Source organism: Grammomys surdaster, unplaced genomic scaffold (genome assembly GCF_004785775.1).
Source record: "Grammomys surdaster isolate TR1022 unplaced genomic scaffold, NIH_TR_1.0 193, whole genome shotgun sequence".
In the NCBI taxonomy this organism is placed as follows: Eukaryota; Metazoa; Chordata; class Mammalia; order Rodentia; family Muridae; genus Grammomys; species Grammomys surdaster.
Genome location: NW_021604638.1, coordinates 6,281,543 through 6,298,153, shown reverse-complemented (window position 1 = coordinate 6,298,153; position 16,611 = coordinate 6,281,543). Strand labels below are relative to the sequence as shown.

The window sequence follows — 16,611 nt, the reverse complement described above, 5'->3', positions numbered from 1 at the left end:
AGAGAGAGAGAGAGAGAGAGAGAGAGAGAGAGAGAGAGAGAGAGAGAATGTGCCTTTAAGTTCTCCTCCTCTGTAAACTGGGAGTCAAACACAGAACCTGCCGGTGGGTAGGCATGAGAGGTACATCCATAGCTGCTGATCAGGCCTCCCCAAACTTGCCTTTGTGCCTTCACTAGTTTTCATGTGACATTTGTCTCGCTGTTGACTGTTTTCCTGCTCTGGATTTTGACAGGCTTGTGGCCAGTTAACTTCAGGCTCATCATCAGGATGCTATCATCTCAGACCAAGGCCTAGCACCAAGATAAAGGTCAGCCCAGCTCTCAGGGAGTCCTACCATGAAGAAACAGAGAGGAGTGGCCTCTAGAGGTGATCCCACAGCCGAAGTACTTCACATCTGCCTCCCAGGGCTCTGAAGTCCCTTCTGTGCAGCCTGACGCCACCCACACTTTCTCAACAGATTCCCAGAGCGTCATTGGCCACACCTGAGCAAGGGTCTCACCTGGTGACTTTCCTAAGAACTCAATTTGTAAAGGAGTTGCCAGGGAGAAGAAACTCACATCTCCTGAGGAGAAGTTCAGGTCAACAGCAATGAATCAGGCTGACAGTATGACAGGAGAAGAGAATGGCCTCACACCACTGTGATCTCCCAAACATCTCTAGCCCTAATCTAACCATGAGGAAAACATCCTAAGAAAATAAAATAAAACAGGGTGTCACAGGTCTGTGACAGCACTAAGGATGCTGTCTGTAGCAGGAAACTGTCTAGTTTCAGGCCAGCCTGAGCTACGTGATACCCTGTCACAGAAATAAATTAAATAGGCTGTGTATAATGTATCTATAGCACCTATTTCTAAGTGCTTCAAGGCTAGTAAACACACACACACCACACACACTGACACACTACACACACACCATACACACACCACACACAACACACATACACTCACTGAAAAAGCATGAGCTTTTCTCAATGACAAAGTATCAGTGTCAAATAGATACACCATGCCAATGTACCCTGCCCATAGCAAGCGGGAATGGGTGCTGGATGGAATTCTGTGTTACTATCACAGTGTTTCTATAAATGGGAAAGTGGAACCCCCCCAAATAAAGTATATTATTAAAAAACAACAACACAGGTTACCAGGCTTTCCCATGGTCGTTAAGCCACCCATCTGCTGGCCACTGAGCTTTGCTTGCCAAGAAAAACTATAAAAAGCACCTCCCACCAGATTTGGCTTGGAAACTATTTCCCCGGAAATCCTCACCCTCCACCCTCACCTAGAGAGAGAGAGAGAGAGAGAGAGGAGAGAGAGACTATGAACCTGAGAGAAGATGTGAATTCCATGCCAGATATGACCTTAATCTTAAGGAACACAGAGCCTACTGATGTGTGTGAATGGCTCACAGATTCCTAACTGTGTCTTTTCAAAGGAAGCCTGTCCCTAGAAAGGACCTCTAAAACATCAACACTAGCTGTTCAACTTGTATTATCATCTCTTGCCGGAACATAAAAATTGTCACCAAAGCAAGTCCCTCCCCAAAGGTTGTCGGTGAGGACCCTGCTGGAGGGAAGGGGTTAATGCCACCAGGACTCCGCAACTCCCCAGTCAGCATCACAACCCTTCCTACACCAGACACCAGATGCCCGCAAGCCCGCAGTCACTGAGGCATCTGGAAGCTGCCAGCAGGTTTGCCCTGAGCACACCGCAAGCAAGGGCTGGGCTATCAAAATCAGGAAACCTGGGTAGGTTTCCTTGTTTGCTCCCAGAAACTGTGAGGGTGGGTGGAAAGCCTGCTACTGTGTCTGACAGATACTGTTAAATACTGGAGTGACAGGGGTGTTGCCCAGCCCCCAGCAACAGGGGACAAATGAAAGCCCAGACGGAACTTCGCAGAAATAGCCGGTCCTCCTCCCCCAGGTGTCCCATCCAGGACAGCATGGGTGAAAGGTTGGTGAAAGATCGCTTAGTAACCTGGTCTACCTGCAGAGACTGGTAAACTCAGAGAGGAAATGGGCCAGCCTTCTGGCACCAAAGGCAAACCACCCTCAAGCATGAGACACAGCCTCTTCCTTAGTTTCAACACAAAGTCCCCAACAACAGGCTCCCAGGATGCCACAGGGTCACTGTCTCACAGCCTCAGGAGTAAGATTGTCAGGCTCAGCTGCAGCCTCTCTGACATCCTTGGGCACACGCCCCTCTACCAACTCCACTCTCAGAAGGCAAAAACATCTTTTCTACTGCCGCTGGGCTGAACTGGGGAGCTAACTATTCTTTTATACTGACAGTGACCCTCAGTCGGAGCGGCCACTCCGACTCCCCTCCCTGTTACCAGAGCAGGGGCAACCCCTGCTGCAAGCTCCAGGAGGAAATCCTGCATCAGGTCCCTAGGCCCTGTCCCTACCAGGGCTCTAGGACCAGGCTCAGGGAGCCTCCACCGACCTTCGATAGGGTTCAGATAGTCATAATCGAAGAGGATGGAAAAGTCCAGCTCGTCTTGGGGACTGCCCCCGGGCTCGTGGCCGGGGCCATCCCCGCCGTCGGGGTCGGGCTGCGGCTCCGGGGCGTCCATAGCTCAGGGCGTTCGAGCTGCGGGGCCGTGTAGAGTCGAGGTGCGGGGAGGAGGCTCGCCCAGAGCAGGGGTCACCGTGTCTGTGGCGCACGCCGGGGCCGAGGATAGCTGACGGCGCAGTGGGTCCTGGACGCGTCCGGGGAGCGGGTGGCGAGGCGAGCTTCCTGCTCAAGGCACCTGTTGCAGCCTGGAGGGGGCGGGGGCGGGGACGGCGGTGGCTGGTGGGGCGGGGCGCCGCCCGGACGGGGAGGGGCACAGCCCGGTCTGGCCTGAGCGACAGGCCCAGACAACTTCTGCTTCACCTGCTATTGTCTGACCCAGGGTCCTGCCAGAAGCTGCTGCCGGAGAGCTCTACCTTAGGGATCACTCGCTGAGCCTTTCCTGATTCCTCTCCTTTGCTTCGGAGGGACCCTCTGTCTTCTTGGGCAAGCCCACAGTCATGGCTCTTGCCAAAGTGTCTGTCTCTGATTTGCAAGCTCCGAACTCAATTGACCAGGCCTGGGCCACTTACCACGTGCCACCCAGCATATAGCAGCCACTGTGGCCCTGGAGGGACAGATTAGGTATAAAGATCATCACCCCTTTTGACAACCGGGAGAGGACTCAGCTGCGAAGGCTTTGGCGCCAGGGGGAAGTGACACGCGAAGTTTGATTGATGATGATCTGGGGACCCTGTCCTGGTAGTGAGAACAGGAAGTGGTCTAGTGTGTGGGAGGCAGGGCTGACAGGTAACCTGTACATCCGGCTGCTGTGAGATGTAGATTATCAGGCTCCTCCCCGTGGCTCTCAGTTCCTAGCCTGGATTCAAACCCAGGAATATGGAATTTTGATCACGCCTCCGGGGCAGAGGTTTGGGATGACTGTTGAAGAACTCAGGGCCGCCCTCCGACGAGCTTCCCAGTTTACAACTCTCAGAGTGAGAAACAAGGTAGCAAAGCCGAGTTGGGCAGTGGTCCCCGATACTCCTGCGTGATTACAATCACCAGAACAGCTTTTAAAAGCCAGGCCCGGCTGCAACTGCAACCTCAAGAGAGGAGGTGATAAGACGTAAGGAAACCAAAGATCAGAAGTCTGGGTGGGTGGGGCCCTCGGTGAGTGGGGCCCTGGGGTCCTGGTCTCAATTCAGGCTTGATGACAATGACTACACTCCTGGATGTTGGACCATCAGGAAGGAGGACAGAGGGCAAGCACTCTTCCTGGGGAGCCACTTCTCCACAGTGGAGGTCTGCCTCGAGCTATCCATCACTGAGCTGGGTGTGGTTAGGCATGCCAATAATCCCTGCGCCTGAGAGGCAGAGACAATAGGATTGCTTCAAGTTTGAGGGTCAGCCTGGGCTATGGAAGGAGAGAACTACTCTGTTTGTTTGTTTGTTTGTTTGTTTGTTTGTTTGTTTTTCAAGACAGGGTTTCTCTGTGTAGCCCTGGCTGTCCTGGAACTCACTCTGTAGACCAGGCTGGCCTCGAACTCAGAAATCCGCCTGCCTCTGCCTCCCAAGTGCTGGATTTAAAGGCGTGCGCCACCACTGCCTGGCCGAGAGAACAACTGTTGCCACCAAAACCAAACAACTCTTCAGAAATATTTGCTGAGTAACTGCCGCAGATGCTGAGATGCAGGCTACTGCAAGGCTATCCCGCTGCCCTGGTTACAGGACACGGATGCAAAGAGGCACAGCTGTAAGCAGGCCTTCCTAATTCCCCAGTGTACTACAGTCCAGTGGAGACCAGTTAAAACATCCAGTTTCCAAAGCCTCACCAGGCACCAGTTAAATCTGGGTGCTGGGCTCTCAGCATATGCACTTAAACAAACAAACTCTTTTATGTTTCCAGATGAGAAACCAGAGATGACAGCAACTGGTTCAGAGTCCACATCCCTGCAGGGGCCTAGGCCTGGCTCTGCACAGGTTCCAGGTTCCAGGTTCCAGGCTTACAGAGCACCTTCTGGTTTTCAGGGCATAAAGGAGCATTGTAGTGGGGGCATCCAAGTATCTTAGGGGTGAGGACTCCAGGCGAGACCTGGATATCTAGAAGGAAATGCATCTTCTTCCCAGGTCCTTATGACAGAGGCCCAAGGTCAGACTCTGAAATCTGGCCAAGGGAACATAAGAGAAGCACTGTAGTGGAGTTCCTGAATCCTCAGTCACCCCCACCCATCCCTTGCTAGCCTTCTGCTCTAGTGGTCCTCAACCTCCCTAATGCTGCAACCAACCCCTTAGTACAGTTCCTCATGCTATGGCAACCTCCCAACCATGAAATTATTTCTGTTGCTACTTTATACTGAAATCTTGCTACTGTTATGAATCTTAATATAGACACCTGTGTTTTCCCATGGTCTTAGGTGACCCCTGCGAAAGGGTCTTTTGACATACCCAAAGGGGTCGTGACCCACAGGTTCAGTATAGCTGCTCTACTCCATGATGACTAAACGCTTCTGGTCGAGCTGGCATCTACTGCCTGTGCCTGCCCAGAATCTGTCTTCCTTTATTCTGTTAACTGAACCCAGGGTCTCATGAAAGAGAGCCAAATATTCCTCCACTGAACTGTACTCCAGCCCCTGGGAAGATGCTCTTAAGATAATCTTGGAAGACGTATACCACAGTCATCCCATCAAGCCTGTCAAGGAAGAGAATGAAGGACCCGGACCTGGCCAACTAGAGAATTTTATCTCCAAAGACCTATGGGATCCACAAAGGTGGGGTTCATGACCACCTTATTCACAGTCTAATGTGCCATGGATACATACATGAATGGAGCTTGGAAAGATACTTGAATAGAGACATGTTTGGATGGACAGATGAATGGATGGGTGGATGGATAGATAGGTGGTTGTTTAGATGGATGGATGGATAGATAGATAGACAGACAGACAGACAGACAGACAGGAAGATAGATGAGTGGATAGATGGATTGATATATGGATGAGTAAATGGATGGACAGATGGATGGATGAAGAGAGAGAGGGATGAATAGATGTCATGACTCTTTGTATAAGTCTCCCTTTAACTATCCTCCTCTCTGAAGCTAAACCTCAGCTAAACCTCTATGGGGCTAAACATCCAACTGCTAGGACTGCCCTCCAATCTGGTCTTACTGTGCCCAAGAGCAAGCTAAGCTAATGAAGAAGGGAAGATGGCTTCTCCGCTGACAGAGTGCTTCCCATATGCTAGCCATGGGAAGAGCCAGACCACGCTTGCCATGCAGAACACGAGCTTGGCTGTCCTCCAGAAAATCATCTTCTCAGACCATCTCACTCTGACCTCTACACCGAAGCAGAGTTATCACAGGGAGGGTTCAGACCAGGTCCTGACCCAGAGCGATGTTCTTGTTGCAGCTAGGGAGCAAGGAGGCTTGCTTTTCTCAGGGCTAGCTTGAAGGCTAGAGCCTTGGGCAGGGGACATGCATACTTTTAATTCTAGAATAAATAACGGAGCTCTTCAGACTGGGGGCAGAAGAGATGGCCTTCACGCATGGGGCAGCACCGAGTGGGGTTGGACAGAGGCCTTGACAGAGCAGCTGGGGACCTTCCCTTGCTCTGCAGCTGACATCCGTGGAGAGCTTCCTTTCATGTCCCGGCCTCCCCAGCAAAAGCACAGTGGGAAGCCAAGGAAGTCACTGGGTTTGAAGCTTGCAGCAGACTTGCTACTGACTGAACCAGGGTGCAGAAATCCAGCTCAATTCTGCCAACATTAACACTCCCCTCTCCCCATTACAAACTGATAATATCACAGGAAAGAAGGTGCAGCCATGATCCCAGGAGGGATCTCGGGGGTAATGGGGAACTTGGGGAAGCCTTCAGGTCTCTAAAACCAGGATCACTGGGATGAATAGAAATTAGCCATGGATTAGTAAGTATAGACAGAGGTCCTGAGGCAGGAATATATGAAACATTGGAGGACCTGAAAGAAGACAGCAGAGCCAGGTGACAGTGACAGCAATCTACTGTGTCCAGCTCTACCGCTGGTCTCTCCGGGATGTGCGGGCTCAGGTGGGCCATTTTGATGTCTATGAGAGATCTCAAAATGAAGGTCTCCGAAACCAATCCCTGATGCTGTGTTGCTTTACTGATCCTCATGTATTCACCAAAACTCAGAGTGGCCCTGCTTTCTCTCCTCATCCCATGTCCAAACTCAAAAATGGAGGGCAGCTCTTTTTCAAATGTATACTGACCATCTCTCACCAACTCCATGATTCTTCCTCCTGTTCATCACCCTTGGCCCTCTCTCCCCCCCCCTGCATGAACTTCCTTCTGGATCTGTTTCTATTTGTGCCTGAACACAAAACAACAATTCTTTTAATATACATGTGGGTCCTGGAGGGATATCTCTCTCAACAACATTGTTGCTGTTGTCAAGGACCTGAGTTAAGTTCTCAGCACCTACTGGACAGCTCACAACCACCTATGACTTCAGTTCCAAAGGATCTAGTGCCCTCTTGTGGCCTCTCTGGGCACTGCATGCACATGAGGCACATAACATTCAAGCAAAAACCTCATACACATAAGAATAAATCTTAAACATACACATAGTTGGGGCTGGGGAGATGGCTCGGCAGTTGAAAGCACAGACTGCTCTTGCCAAGCGCCTGAGTTTGGTTTCCAGCACCTGTATTGTACAGCTTACAACTGTCTGTAACTCCAGCTCCAGAGACCTAATAGCCTCCCTTGGCAGGCACCCACAAACATGTACACAGACACACAGATACACACATGTAATTAAAACCATCTTAAATATATACACATACATGCATGCATGCAGCAACTCTCCAGTAGCTTCCTGTCACGGTTAGAATGAAGTCGAAAAGCCAAGTTCTACATGAGCTGCCCAGCTGGCTTGAGTATCGTGCCTACCCACCTGCTCCCTTTCTTGTGCTTCCTGCCAGTGGATTTGACCTGCGAAATGCCCAGGATGACCCCGAGGTACCCTCTGATACCGCCCTTTTTTGGCCATGTCTTAGCTCAGACATCACCTCCCCAGAGAGACTCTGCCCCCTAGAAGGAATGAACTTCCGATGGTTAATCCTTCTTTAACATAGGTCCTGAATATTGTGTAGGGAGATGACTATGTTCAAATTTTTCACTGCTTGTAGGAAATTCAAAGTTTGAGGATGCTCACCTGTGTGCTGGCATGTGGAGGAGATCAGTGGACAGCCTCACCTGCTTCCTCTGACATGGTCCTCCTTGTCTTGTTTTGGGACAGGGTCTCTCGCTGGCCCAGAACTTTCCAAGTAAGACTAAGCTGGTGGACCAGTGAGTCCCAGGGATCTGCCTACCCATGCCTCCCTAGTGCTGGGATTGCAAGCAAGCACACAGCACTATGCCCAGAATTTCTTTTATTTCTAATATGGGTTTGGGGGTTGATCTCAGTGCCGGCAGGGTGAGCACTCTGTGGACTGAGCTATTCCCGAGCCATTAGAGCCAAGCTTCACTGGCTTCCTGGGTCTTTGCCTATGTCCTCCGGTCTTCAATGTCCCCAGGACACAGAGAGATGACAATGAGATAATGAACCCAGTGCTTCCCCCTGGGGGACAGATGAGGGACAAAATGTGAGAAAAGCCACTCCCTTGGTTGGTGAGTGCGATGCCACAGGATGGCACTGGAGGCTGTAATGATCAATGTCACTTCACAAGTGTGCACCAAGCCCAATGAATAGGTATGTGGCCTGTCACGGTTTCTACAAACATTTCATCTGATTTGATGGGTCCAGAGATACACTGCACGCACATGGCGTTTTTAAAAGAGGGAAGAGCCTGTTCTGTGTACAGGAAAACAGCCTGCTAAGTTCATCAGAGAGTCCCTGAAAAAAGTAACAGATAAAACTAACAATCAAATGCATATTAACAAGATACTGTACAGATAAGGAGCTGAGGTATTCACGAGCACGTGCACACGTGTGCACACGCGTGCACGCGCGCAGACACACACACATCCAAACTGACCTTCCCAAAGACCAATGGCTCCCTCAGATACAAATACAAATGTCTTGGTCCTGAAGGCTAAGTAATATCAACCTGACCCAAAAGCCCTGGGTCCCATTTGATCTCTTCCCAGAGTATAGAATGCTGGCCTTTTCTGTTTCCTTCACTGCCAACCGGAGGAACAGTCAGCATCAGCCTCCTGGAGTGTGACAGGCACAGCCACCAGCCTTCCATACTTGGGAGGACCGTGAACGTGGCTCAGTGCTCCACTGTTAAATTCCCACTAGCCTTGGAAAAGACTCTGTGAGGTTTCTGTCTGTGCACTGTCCAGATTCTGATTGTAATGTTTAAGGAATAAGCCATAAATTCTGGCCATGAACCTCATATCCTGCTAATGGCCTCCGTGACCACTGACTGCACAGGACAGAAGTCGAGCACCGTAAATCCAATTGGAAAAGTAGGAACCCTCTCTTCCTGATCCCGGAAGCAAACACTCCTCGGTTTCAGCGCACTCTGAGATTCGTACTGCTCTAGCTGCTGATAGCATGACTTACTGACATTTAGCTACCAGGATCTGGCTGACAGGTGGAGGAAAGGGACCAAAGTCATCAGGCAGAATGATGCATGCTCATGATCCCAGCACTCCAGAAGCAAGGCAGGAGAATTGCTACAAGTTTGATGCCAGCTTGGTCTACATAATGTGTTTCATCTAAAGATACATTGCTAGATCGCCACCCTCAAAAAATCGAAATGTAAGAGATGACAAACCCCTAGTACTTCAACTATATTCTTTTACCATTGTTTAGTGTATGTGCACACACACCATGGTGTGCATGTGGAGGTCAGAGGACAGTTTGCAGAGTCAGCTCTTTCCATCTACCACGTAGGTTCCGGGAATCGAACTCAGGTCCTCAGGCTTGGCAGCAAGCACTCTTAACCTGAAGAGCTGTCTCATCACCCTTAAACTATATTCCATGCCTTGTTTATTGAAACCAAGGTATACACAAAACAAAAAGACTCCATGACAAACTCCCAGGAGTTAAAGAGGAGTGACAGGTCCATTCAGCGACGAACTGAACTCTGGGAATTGGGAATACAAAGAGTACCCATGCTGCCTCTCTTTGAAACTGCTATAGTTTTTGTAAGTTATTGCAAGATTTGGGCATTTATTTTTGTTTTTAAGCAATCACACTAACTGTGTAGCTCATCTTGGTGACTGGGTTTCTTGCTGCCCTCTGTGTCTGGCCCTGGGGATGTCTTGCACCACTCTCAGGCAAATCCACTCTCAGGAACTATCTCCTGGTCACCAGGAGACACAAGTGGTTTTCCTTTTCTCAGTGTTAGGGCTCCAGTCCAGGGCTCACACACACCAGGCATGCCCTGTACCACTGAGTTACATCCCAGTCACTGGATTTGTGAGACAGGGTCTCTTTGTGTGGCTCAGACTAACCCAGAACTCACAATCCTCCTGCCTTAGCTTCCCTCTGCAGGGATTACAGATGCATGCCACCACATCCAGCAATCTGTGAAGTCAGGGGGTGATGAGGGCAGGTGCTGAGCCAGAGACATCAACCTTAGGGCACCAATGTTCTCCCCAAAAAACAAGGCACACAGCAAGCATCCTCTCTGCTCCCCACTTGAATTTTCTTTGTATTTTCTTTTTTTGAGACAGGGTTTCATGTAGCTCAGGCTGGCCTTGAACTTGCCGTGTAATCAAGGATAGCCTTGAACCCCTCGTCCTCTTGCCTCCACCTCCAGGGTACTGTAATTAGACATGTGTCCTTGTGTCCCTGGTGACTAGGAGATCAATCCTAAGAGTGTCTTTCTCTCAAAAGCAAGGAAAGCCTTCTATGAGCTGTGTCCCCCAGAACTACCCCCTCCTCCTATGCAACCAGCAGACTTCACCTCTGCCGGGGCCTTCTTGCCCTGTGACATCCTCTCATGGCTGTGGGCCTTTCTCAGATTTTCTGCAGTCTCTGTGAGACCTGGAAATACAAACATTCTGGCCTTCTGCACCCCAGCTGCTCTTCTCCCTGACCGGTCCAGCACTGATAGCAACACATCCCACTCGGGCTAAGGGTTGACACTGGTCATCCAGAGCAGGCAGAAAGACGCCTGGAGTTTGGTACAGAAATATGTGTAATCGTTCAGGAAGGACTCTGGAACCTCCTTTGGTGGGCAGAAAGTAATAGTTTAAATTTAAACAAGAAAATAAACAAGGAATGGCACGCGCGCGCACACGCGCGCACACACACACACACACACACACACAGAAGAATAACATCAAAAATGGCAGCAAGCACAGTCCCCAGTAGGCCAAGGATTCAGACAGAGTCTTGATTAGACCCAAGAACACCCTAGGCGCAATGATAACCATCATACCACTTCCCACAGGAAACTGGGGCCCACTCAGGTGGTAATATTTAGGACCTTAGTTGTCAAAATAGAACACATTCGTATGGAACCCCACAGTGTCCTGGAGACCACAGTTGGAGAGCCATGGAGCAGCCAGCTCAGAGGCAGGGAAGCATTCCTCCTAACCATCTCCTCCATCCACACTGGCTTCTGGTCCCTGCCTGAGCTTCTCAACGGCTTCCCCGGCAACCATGCTGACCCGGCTCCAGGCCTCTCCTTTCAGTCCGTGCTGGCCTTTGAGATTAAGGAGGCCACACACTCTGCCACTGAAGTTTTCCATGTGACTCTGATAGTGAACTTCAGACCCCTAATGAGGTCCATCTGTGATCTTAACTTCCACTGTCCTCCTTTCTGCCCTTTTGCTGGGCTTCTGCCTAGGCACAGACTACCCTGGCACACGGCCCCTTCAGGAGCCTGGGTGAGCATCCTCGGGAGCCTGTACGAACACTGTTCTTCCTGCTGGGCATGTTCCTCTCTGCACACTTGCACGCACCATTCAGGACTAAACAAAAGCTCACTTCCCTGGGGAAGAGGAGATGTCCCAGCTAATGAAGAACCCACTGCTGGTGACAACTTGTTCTGCTCTCTCACCAAAAACAAATGCACAAGTCCTCACTCCAGATGCCCTGGAGTCAGGACTCACTGAGAAGCGTTCTTTGCAGGTGTGAACAGGTGAAAATGAGACCATTTAAAAGCCAAGGAGGCTAGTACCCGGGGCTGGGGCCCTTGAAAGAGCAAGCGCCAATTCACAAAGGCCACAGGAAGACGGAGGCAGAGTGCAGGGACATAGCCACCAGCCACAGAAGCCCAGGGCTGCCTGAGCCATAAGAAGCCAGAACAGACAAGGTCCACGCTGAGCCTTCAGAGAGCATGGCCTGCCAGCACCCAATTCCAGACTTCTGATCCTTAGCACAGTATGGAGGGGCTTCTTCCTGTCTAAACAGCACTGTATGACGACCAGTGACAGTAGCCACAAGGAGTCAGTCTAACCAACTATAATGTGTACATGTACAAGAGCATGCAAAAGGGTACATACATGTGCAGGCATGCAATTGTCCAGAGCACAAGGACAAACTCTTGTCCACTGGCTCCATGTCCAGCATGCTTACCAGGAAATGAACAGGTCAGCTGCTCTAGGATCTCTGTGTGTGAGTGTGTATGTGTGTGCGCGTGTGCACAGCACACACATGTGTTGGTATACTAGCCTGTGTGTGTGCATGTGAGGGCCACCAGGTGTGTTCTTCAGTCTCTCCACCTTATGTTTTTGAGACAGGGTCTCTCAGTGAATCTGGAGCTTATGGTTCTGCTAGATTGGTTGGCCAGGACCCATCAGGCTCCTCCCTCTTCTACCCTGAGCTTACTGGCATGCACCTCTGACCCCAGCTATTTTATGTGAGTGGGTGCTAGGAATCTGAGCTCAGATCGTCATGCTTCTACAGTAAGCCCTTTACACACTGAGCCATCTCTCTGGTCCACGGCAGCAATTCCAAACACCACTCAGCTCAAAACTTACTATTATTGTCTTATCTGTAGGGAAACTGAGGCACGGGAAAGTGAGGTCCCTCCCACAAGGTCCCACAGCTCTTACGTAGCAGATGTGAACTGGACCCTGTGATCAGCACTCAGGCTGTTGATTTTCTGGGGTATCATAAATTGCTCTTGGGATCCCCCAGAGACTCACAGAATAAGAGGCCTGGCCCCGCCTTTCAGGAGCTTACAGCCATGATAAGAAAATAGCTCCAGAAAATTCGGGTCTGCTCTAGAGAGCACTTCCTTCCTTAGTGTTGAGTTGTGGGAAGATAGTTTGGGCTGTCTGGGGAGCCAGTGGGAACTAGCCAGGGAGGGGTCTTGGTAGCCCCCTGTTCTGAGCCTCTCTGCTGGCCACCTTCCTCTAATGGCAGTGAAGATGTCTTTTATCGTCCTGAGAGGCAAGGCTAGGTGAGGCATTGTCTCTGTCTGCCTCAGTTTCCCAGTTCTGATGACAACGATAATGCCTTTTTCATCATCTCCTGCATCTCTCCTTCCCTCCCAAGATGTGTCACAGAACGTCTTTGGGTTGGAGAAAGAGTTTAGAGCCAAGGTCTAAATTATGTGTATGCCAACGGCATCCAGAAATTAGGGTGGTGTCTGCAAGTACCCAAGACAGCTGAGCCTGCCATTCACATTGACTCTGCCACTTTCTTACTGGGTAACCGTTGGCCAGTTCTCTCTCTGAGCCTCACTGCCCTCCGCCAGGGAGGAGAGTACAGTACACACCAAACACAGTCTCAGAGAAGGCAGACAGTCCCAGACAGCTCTGAGTCAACACAAAGTTAACAGGGACAGCAGTGGCTCATCTAGGGCTGGGCCCTGTGCTTCTCCTTGTGTAAGTGACTTTTGGCAAAGCTGGTCTTTCTGTCCTCCCCCATCAGATACCAACGCTGGGTATGCGCTCACCGCATGTTAAACAGAGCTAAGTCTTTTATATGCATGGTTTCGTGTGACGCGCGCGACAGCCCTACGAAGACTATACTGTCGTTATTCATTTTTTGCAAATGAGGACATTGAGGCTTCTGAAGTCATCACATCTTAACCCAATCTGTGTCACTTCAAAGCTCAAGTAAGTTTTACAAAGAACTTCAGAGGTCTAGGACACTGTGGGTGTGTTTCAGTCTATAGCACCCCATATCCCGGGCATGGTAGCTCATATCTCTAAACCCAGCACTCTGGAGGTGGAAGCAGAGGATCAGAAGTTCAAGGTCATCCCCTGTCACAAAATAAATTTGAGGCTAAGCCTGGGCTACATGAGGCCCTCTTTCTAAAGAAGAGGGCAGGGTATGATCTCAAGAAAATGTACTGGAAGAATTTTAGCTGATGTTCAATTTCTATACAATATTAGTTTCTATCTTTAATATGATAGACATAGCAGTTGGCGTTCACAGAGCATTCGTGATGAGAAGAATTATGTCTGGGGTTAGTTGGCTCCCTCACCACCCCTCTTAAAAAGCCTTCTTAGGGATCCCATTTTACAGATGAGGAAACTAAGACACGGAGAGGTGAACTTAATTTCCTGGTATCCCACAGCTGTGACGTGGCCAAGCAGATACCCCAACCCATGCAGAAATCATGAAGCCAGGGCTTGGGAGGGAGCAAAGTTCATCTCAAGTTTGTTTATTCCTGAAATACTTTCCATCACCTTTTAGATAACACTGAACACTCCCCTTCCACATCTTTAAGCTCCCCTGGGGCTTCAGATCAACTCTGCACAGCCAGCTTGCAGTTTTCCTTGCCATGCAAATATTTCCATCCTGTGTTCTGGGATTGCCCATCAGTATGCTCCCCAGGACGCTGAGGGTCTCATCCAGTGGGCAGTTGAGTTTAACACTGCCCTCGTTGTTTTCTCTGGGGACCCCTAGGCAGAGAACAGCGATTGGCCTATCTCAAGCCAGCTGTCTATGACGCCTGAAGCTGTTTTCTGTGAGCCTTTAAGTGCTGTGTCATGTTTGCAAAGATCAGGCTGGTGTCCTCCATCCTGCCTATACAAACACAGTGGTATGCGCATGAATACTATTCCTGTGCACTTGAACACGGACTGGGGAGTGGGACAAGGGACATAGATCCTTCCAAGACCTTAGCTGAGAATCAACATTCCCAGCCCACAGCAGAGGGTTACAGGAGCCACAGGAAGGCACAAAACAGAAGCCAGTTTTCTCCTCTGAGTTCTCTGTGCATCCCTCTCTTCCTCCCTCATGGAGCTAAAATCTGGCATTTGTCTGTCTGTGCCATCATCTTGTCCACCCCGGCCCCCTCAGGTCACAGCATCTGTCTGTGCTGTCCTCCTGCTTCCCCTCCCCCGCGTCAGAGCATCTGTGTCTTAGCTTTGGTTTGTTCTGCAGTAAAAACCATTCTAAGGTATTGGCATATGCATGGGCTCCCTGAAAGCATCACTCTGACACCTGACAGAATATTAGTGCTTTTTTTCTATTGACATTATGTCACTGCACCGTTGCCATTTAAGCAGAGGGCAGGGTAGACTGGTACCAAGAAAAGGTCCCAAGCGCTGGCAGGATCTGGCTTTCAAAAGTCCCGCTCTAAGTAAGCTGAGATCGGAGGTGACTAAACCTTTTACCTAACCGGGATGGGGCTTGGATCTGGCTTTCAGCAAGAGCCCCCCCCCAACCCCCAGCTTACTTGCCAAAATTGTCATTTGCCTCCGCCCCACCGCACCCCCCAGGACTGCAGTCCACCACGCGGAGCACAAAACCTACATTCAACTCAGATTTTATGACACAAGGCTAACTCCTCCTACGCGGATGTATTCCGCTTAACCCTTCAGCCCTTCCCATTCGGCGGCGCCCCTGTCCCTCCACACAGGCTGGCCTCACAGAAACCATCCAACAGCTTCCACTTTAAAGACCAGATTTCTGACTCCCCGGCCCAAACCCCTCACAATCCCAACCAGATGGGCTAGATTTCATATCATATTCTCACTCATTAACTCCCTCCCCTAAGAACCAAATTGAATGGCTTCAAGGTTATATCTAAAAGGAAGACGAAGGAGCAGGAACGGGGACAGTGGGGTGTCTGTGATCCCTTCGGCAGAACAAGCTCAGTGGTACTTTAAATTGTGGTGGGGGGAGCTGGAGGAGCCCTCAGACACATCCCAAAAAGGGGGGAGAAAATGGCTTAAATTGCTTGAATGGCCCAGAGCATCTGTTGATGTAACTACTGGAAAGCGAAGTCTTTCTGTATTAGTAAATAGCAAAATGTCAAGCCTGTGTTTTAAAAAAAAAAGCTAAATAATAATAATAAGGACAGTGGCCTCTGCGGTCAAAGCCGAGAGCAGCAAGAGAATAAGCCAGCGGTTAGCAGCGAGACCCCCCTCCTGGTGTCCCGACACACACACAGGGAAACCTGCCTGGAGACACTTCCTAGAATCACCACCAGCGACGGCCAGGATGTGCGCGTGCGCCTCTGTTTCGCAGCATCTATGCTTCTACCTGCGAGTGGGGACAGCGTGGGGTGCCTGGCGGAGGGCTAGGGCTAGGCAGCGGAGCGAGGATGCGATGAGAGGATGCGGGAAGGGATGCGGGCAGGGATGCAGGCAGGGATGCCAATGGCGGCGCGGTTACCTCGGTCCGCAGACCCCATGGTGCGGAGGGGCTGGCGGGGGCCCGGCCTGCGCAATGCGGGACGCTGCATCTGGAGGCGCCGGGCTCAGCAGGCTGGAGACCGTGTGCTGCGATCTGACGGAGCTGCGCAGAGGCTGCAGCGCCCAGACTCCGCTCCGGGGCTCTGGCTCCCCGTGCTCCCGCTCCTGTGCTCCTGCTCCGGCTCTCCGTGCTCCCGCTGCCGTGCTCCGGGCTCCAGCTCAGGCTCCCCGGGCTCCCGGCGCTCCGCGGTCGCTTACTCCAGCGGCAACGCGACTTCCTTCCCCGCGCTCCGTGTTTATAGGCTTTCAATGCAGTAAAATAACGGGATTCCCTCACTGTTTCCTCCTGTTTACTCAGCGCCATGGAAACCCCTGGATCCCGTCCATCTCCAAAACTAAGGGCTTTCCTGAAAACTTCACACTCAGGAATCCATGACGTCGCCTCCTCCGCGGCCAGCCAGCTCCGTGGCTCCTTCGGCCGCCAAGCACAAGTCCCTGATTGTTCGGGGCAGAGAAAAAGTCAGCGAGAGGGAGGCGCGCAGGGGTGGGGGCGCGGCCCGCCAGGCCCTGCAGGAGCTGCGTGC

The 16,611-nt window shown here is 50.9% G+C and overlaps 1 protein-coding gene across 7 annotated transcripts in view; it reads right to left on the bottom strand.

Annotated features, from left to right (window-relative positions):
• The window catches only part of Nfatc2 (nuclear factor of activated T cells 2), a 123,525-nt gene extending 107,329 nt beyond the window's left edge, over positions 1 to 16,196 (bottom strand). For 2 of the 7 annotated variants that reach the window (XM_028769583.1, XM_028769586.1), the window contains exon 1: positions 2,442 to 2,760. In XM_028769583.1, coding sequence (XP_028625416.1) covers positions 2,442 to 2,571 — 130 coding nt within the window. In that variant the 5' untranslated portion in view covers positions 2,572 to 2,760. Of the gene's footprint in view, positions 1 to 2,441; positions 2,761 to 16,007 lie in introns of those variants that run through there. The other 5 variants (XM_028769581.1, XM_028769580.1, XM_028769585.1 and 2 more) reach the window with 4 other exon arrangements.
• Positions 16,197 to 16,611: the final 415 nt, after the last annotated feature.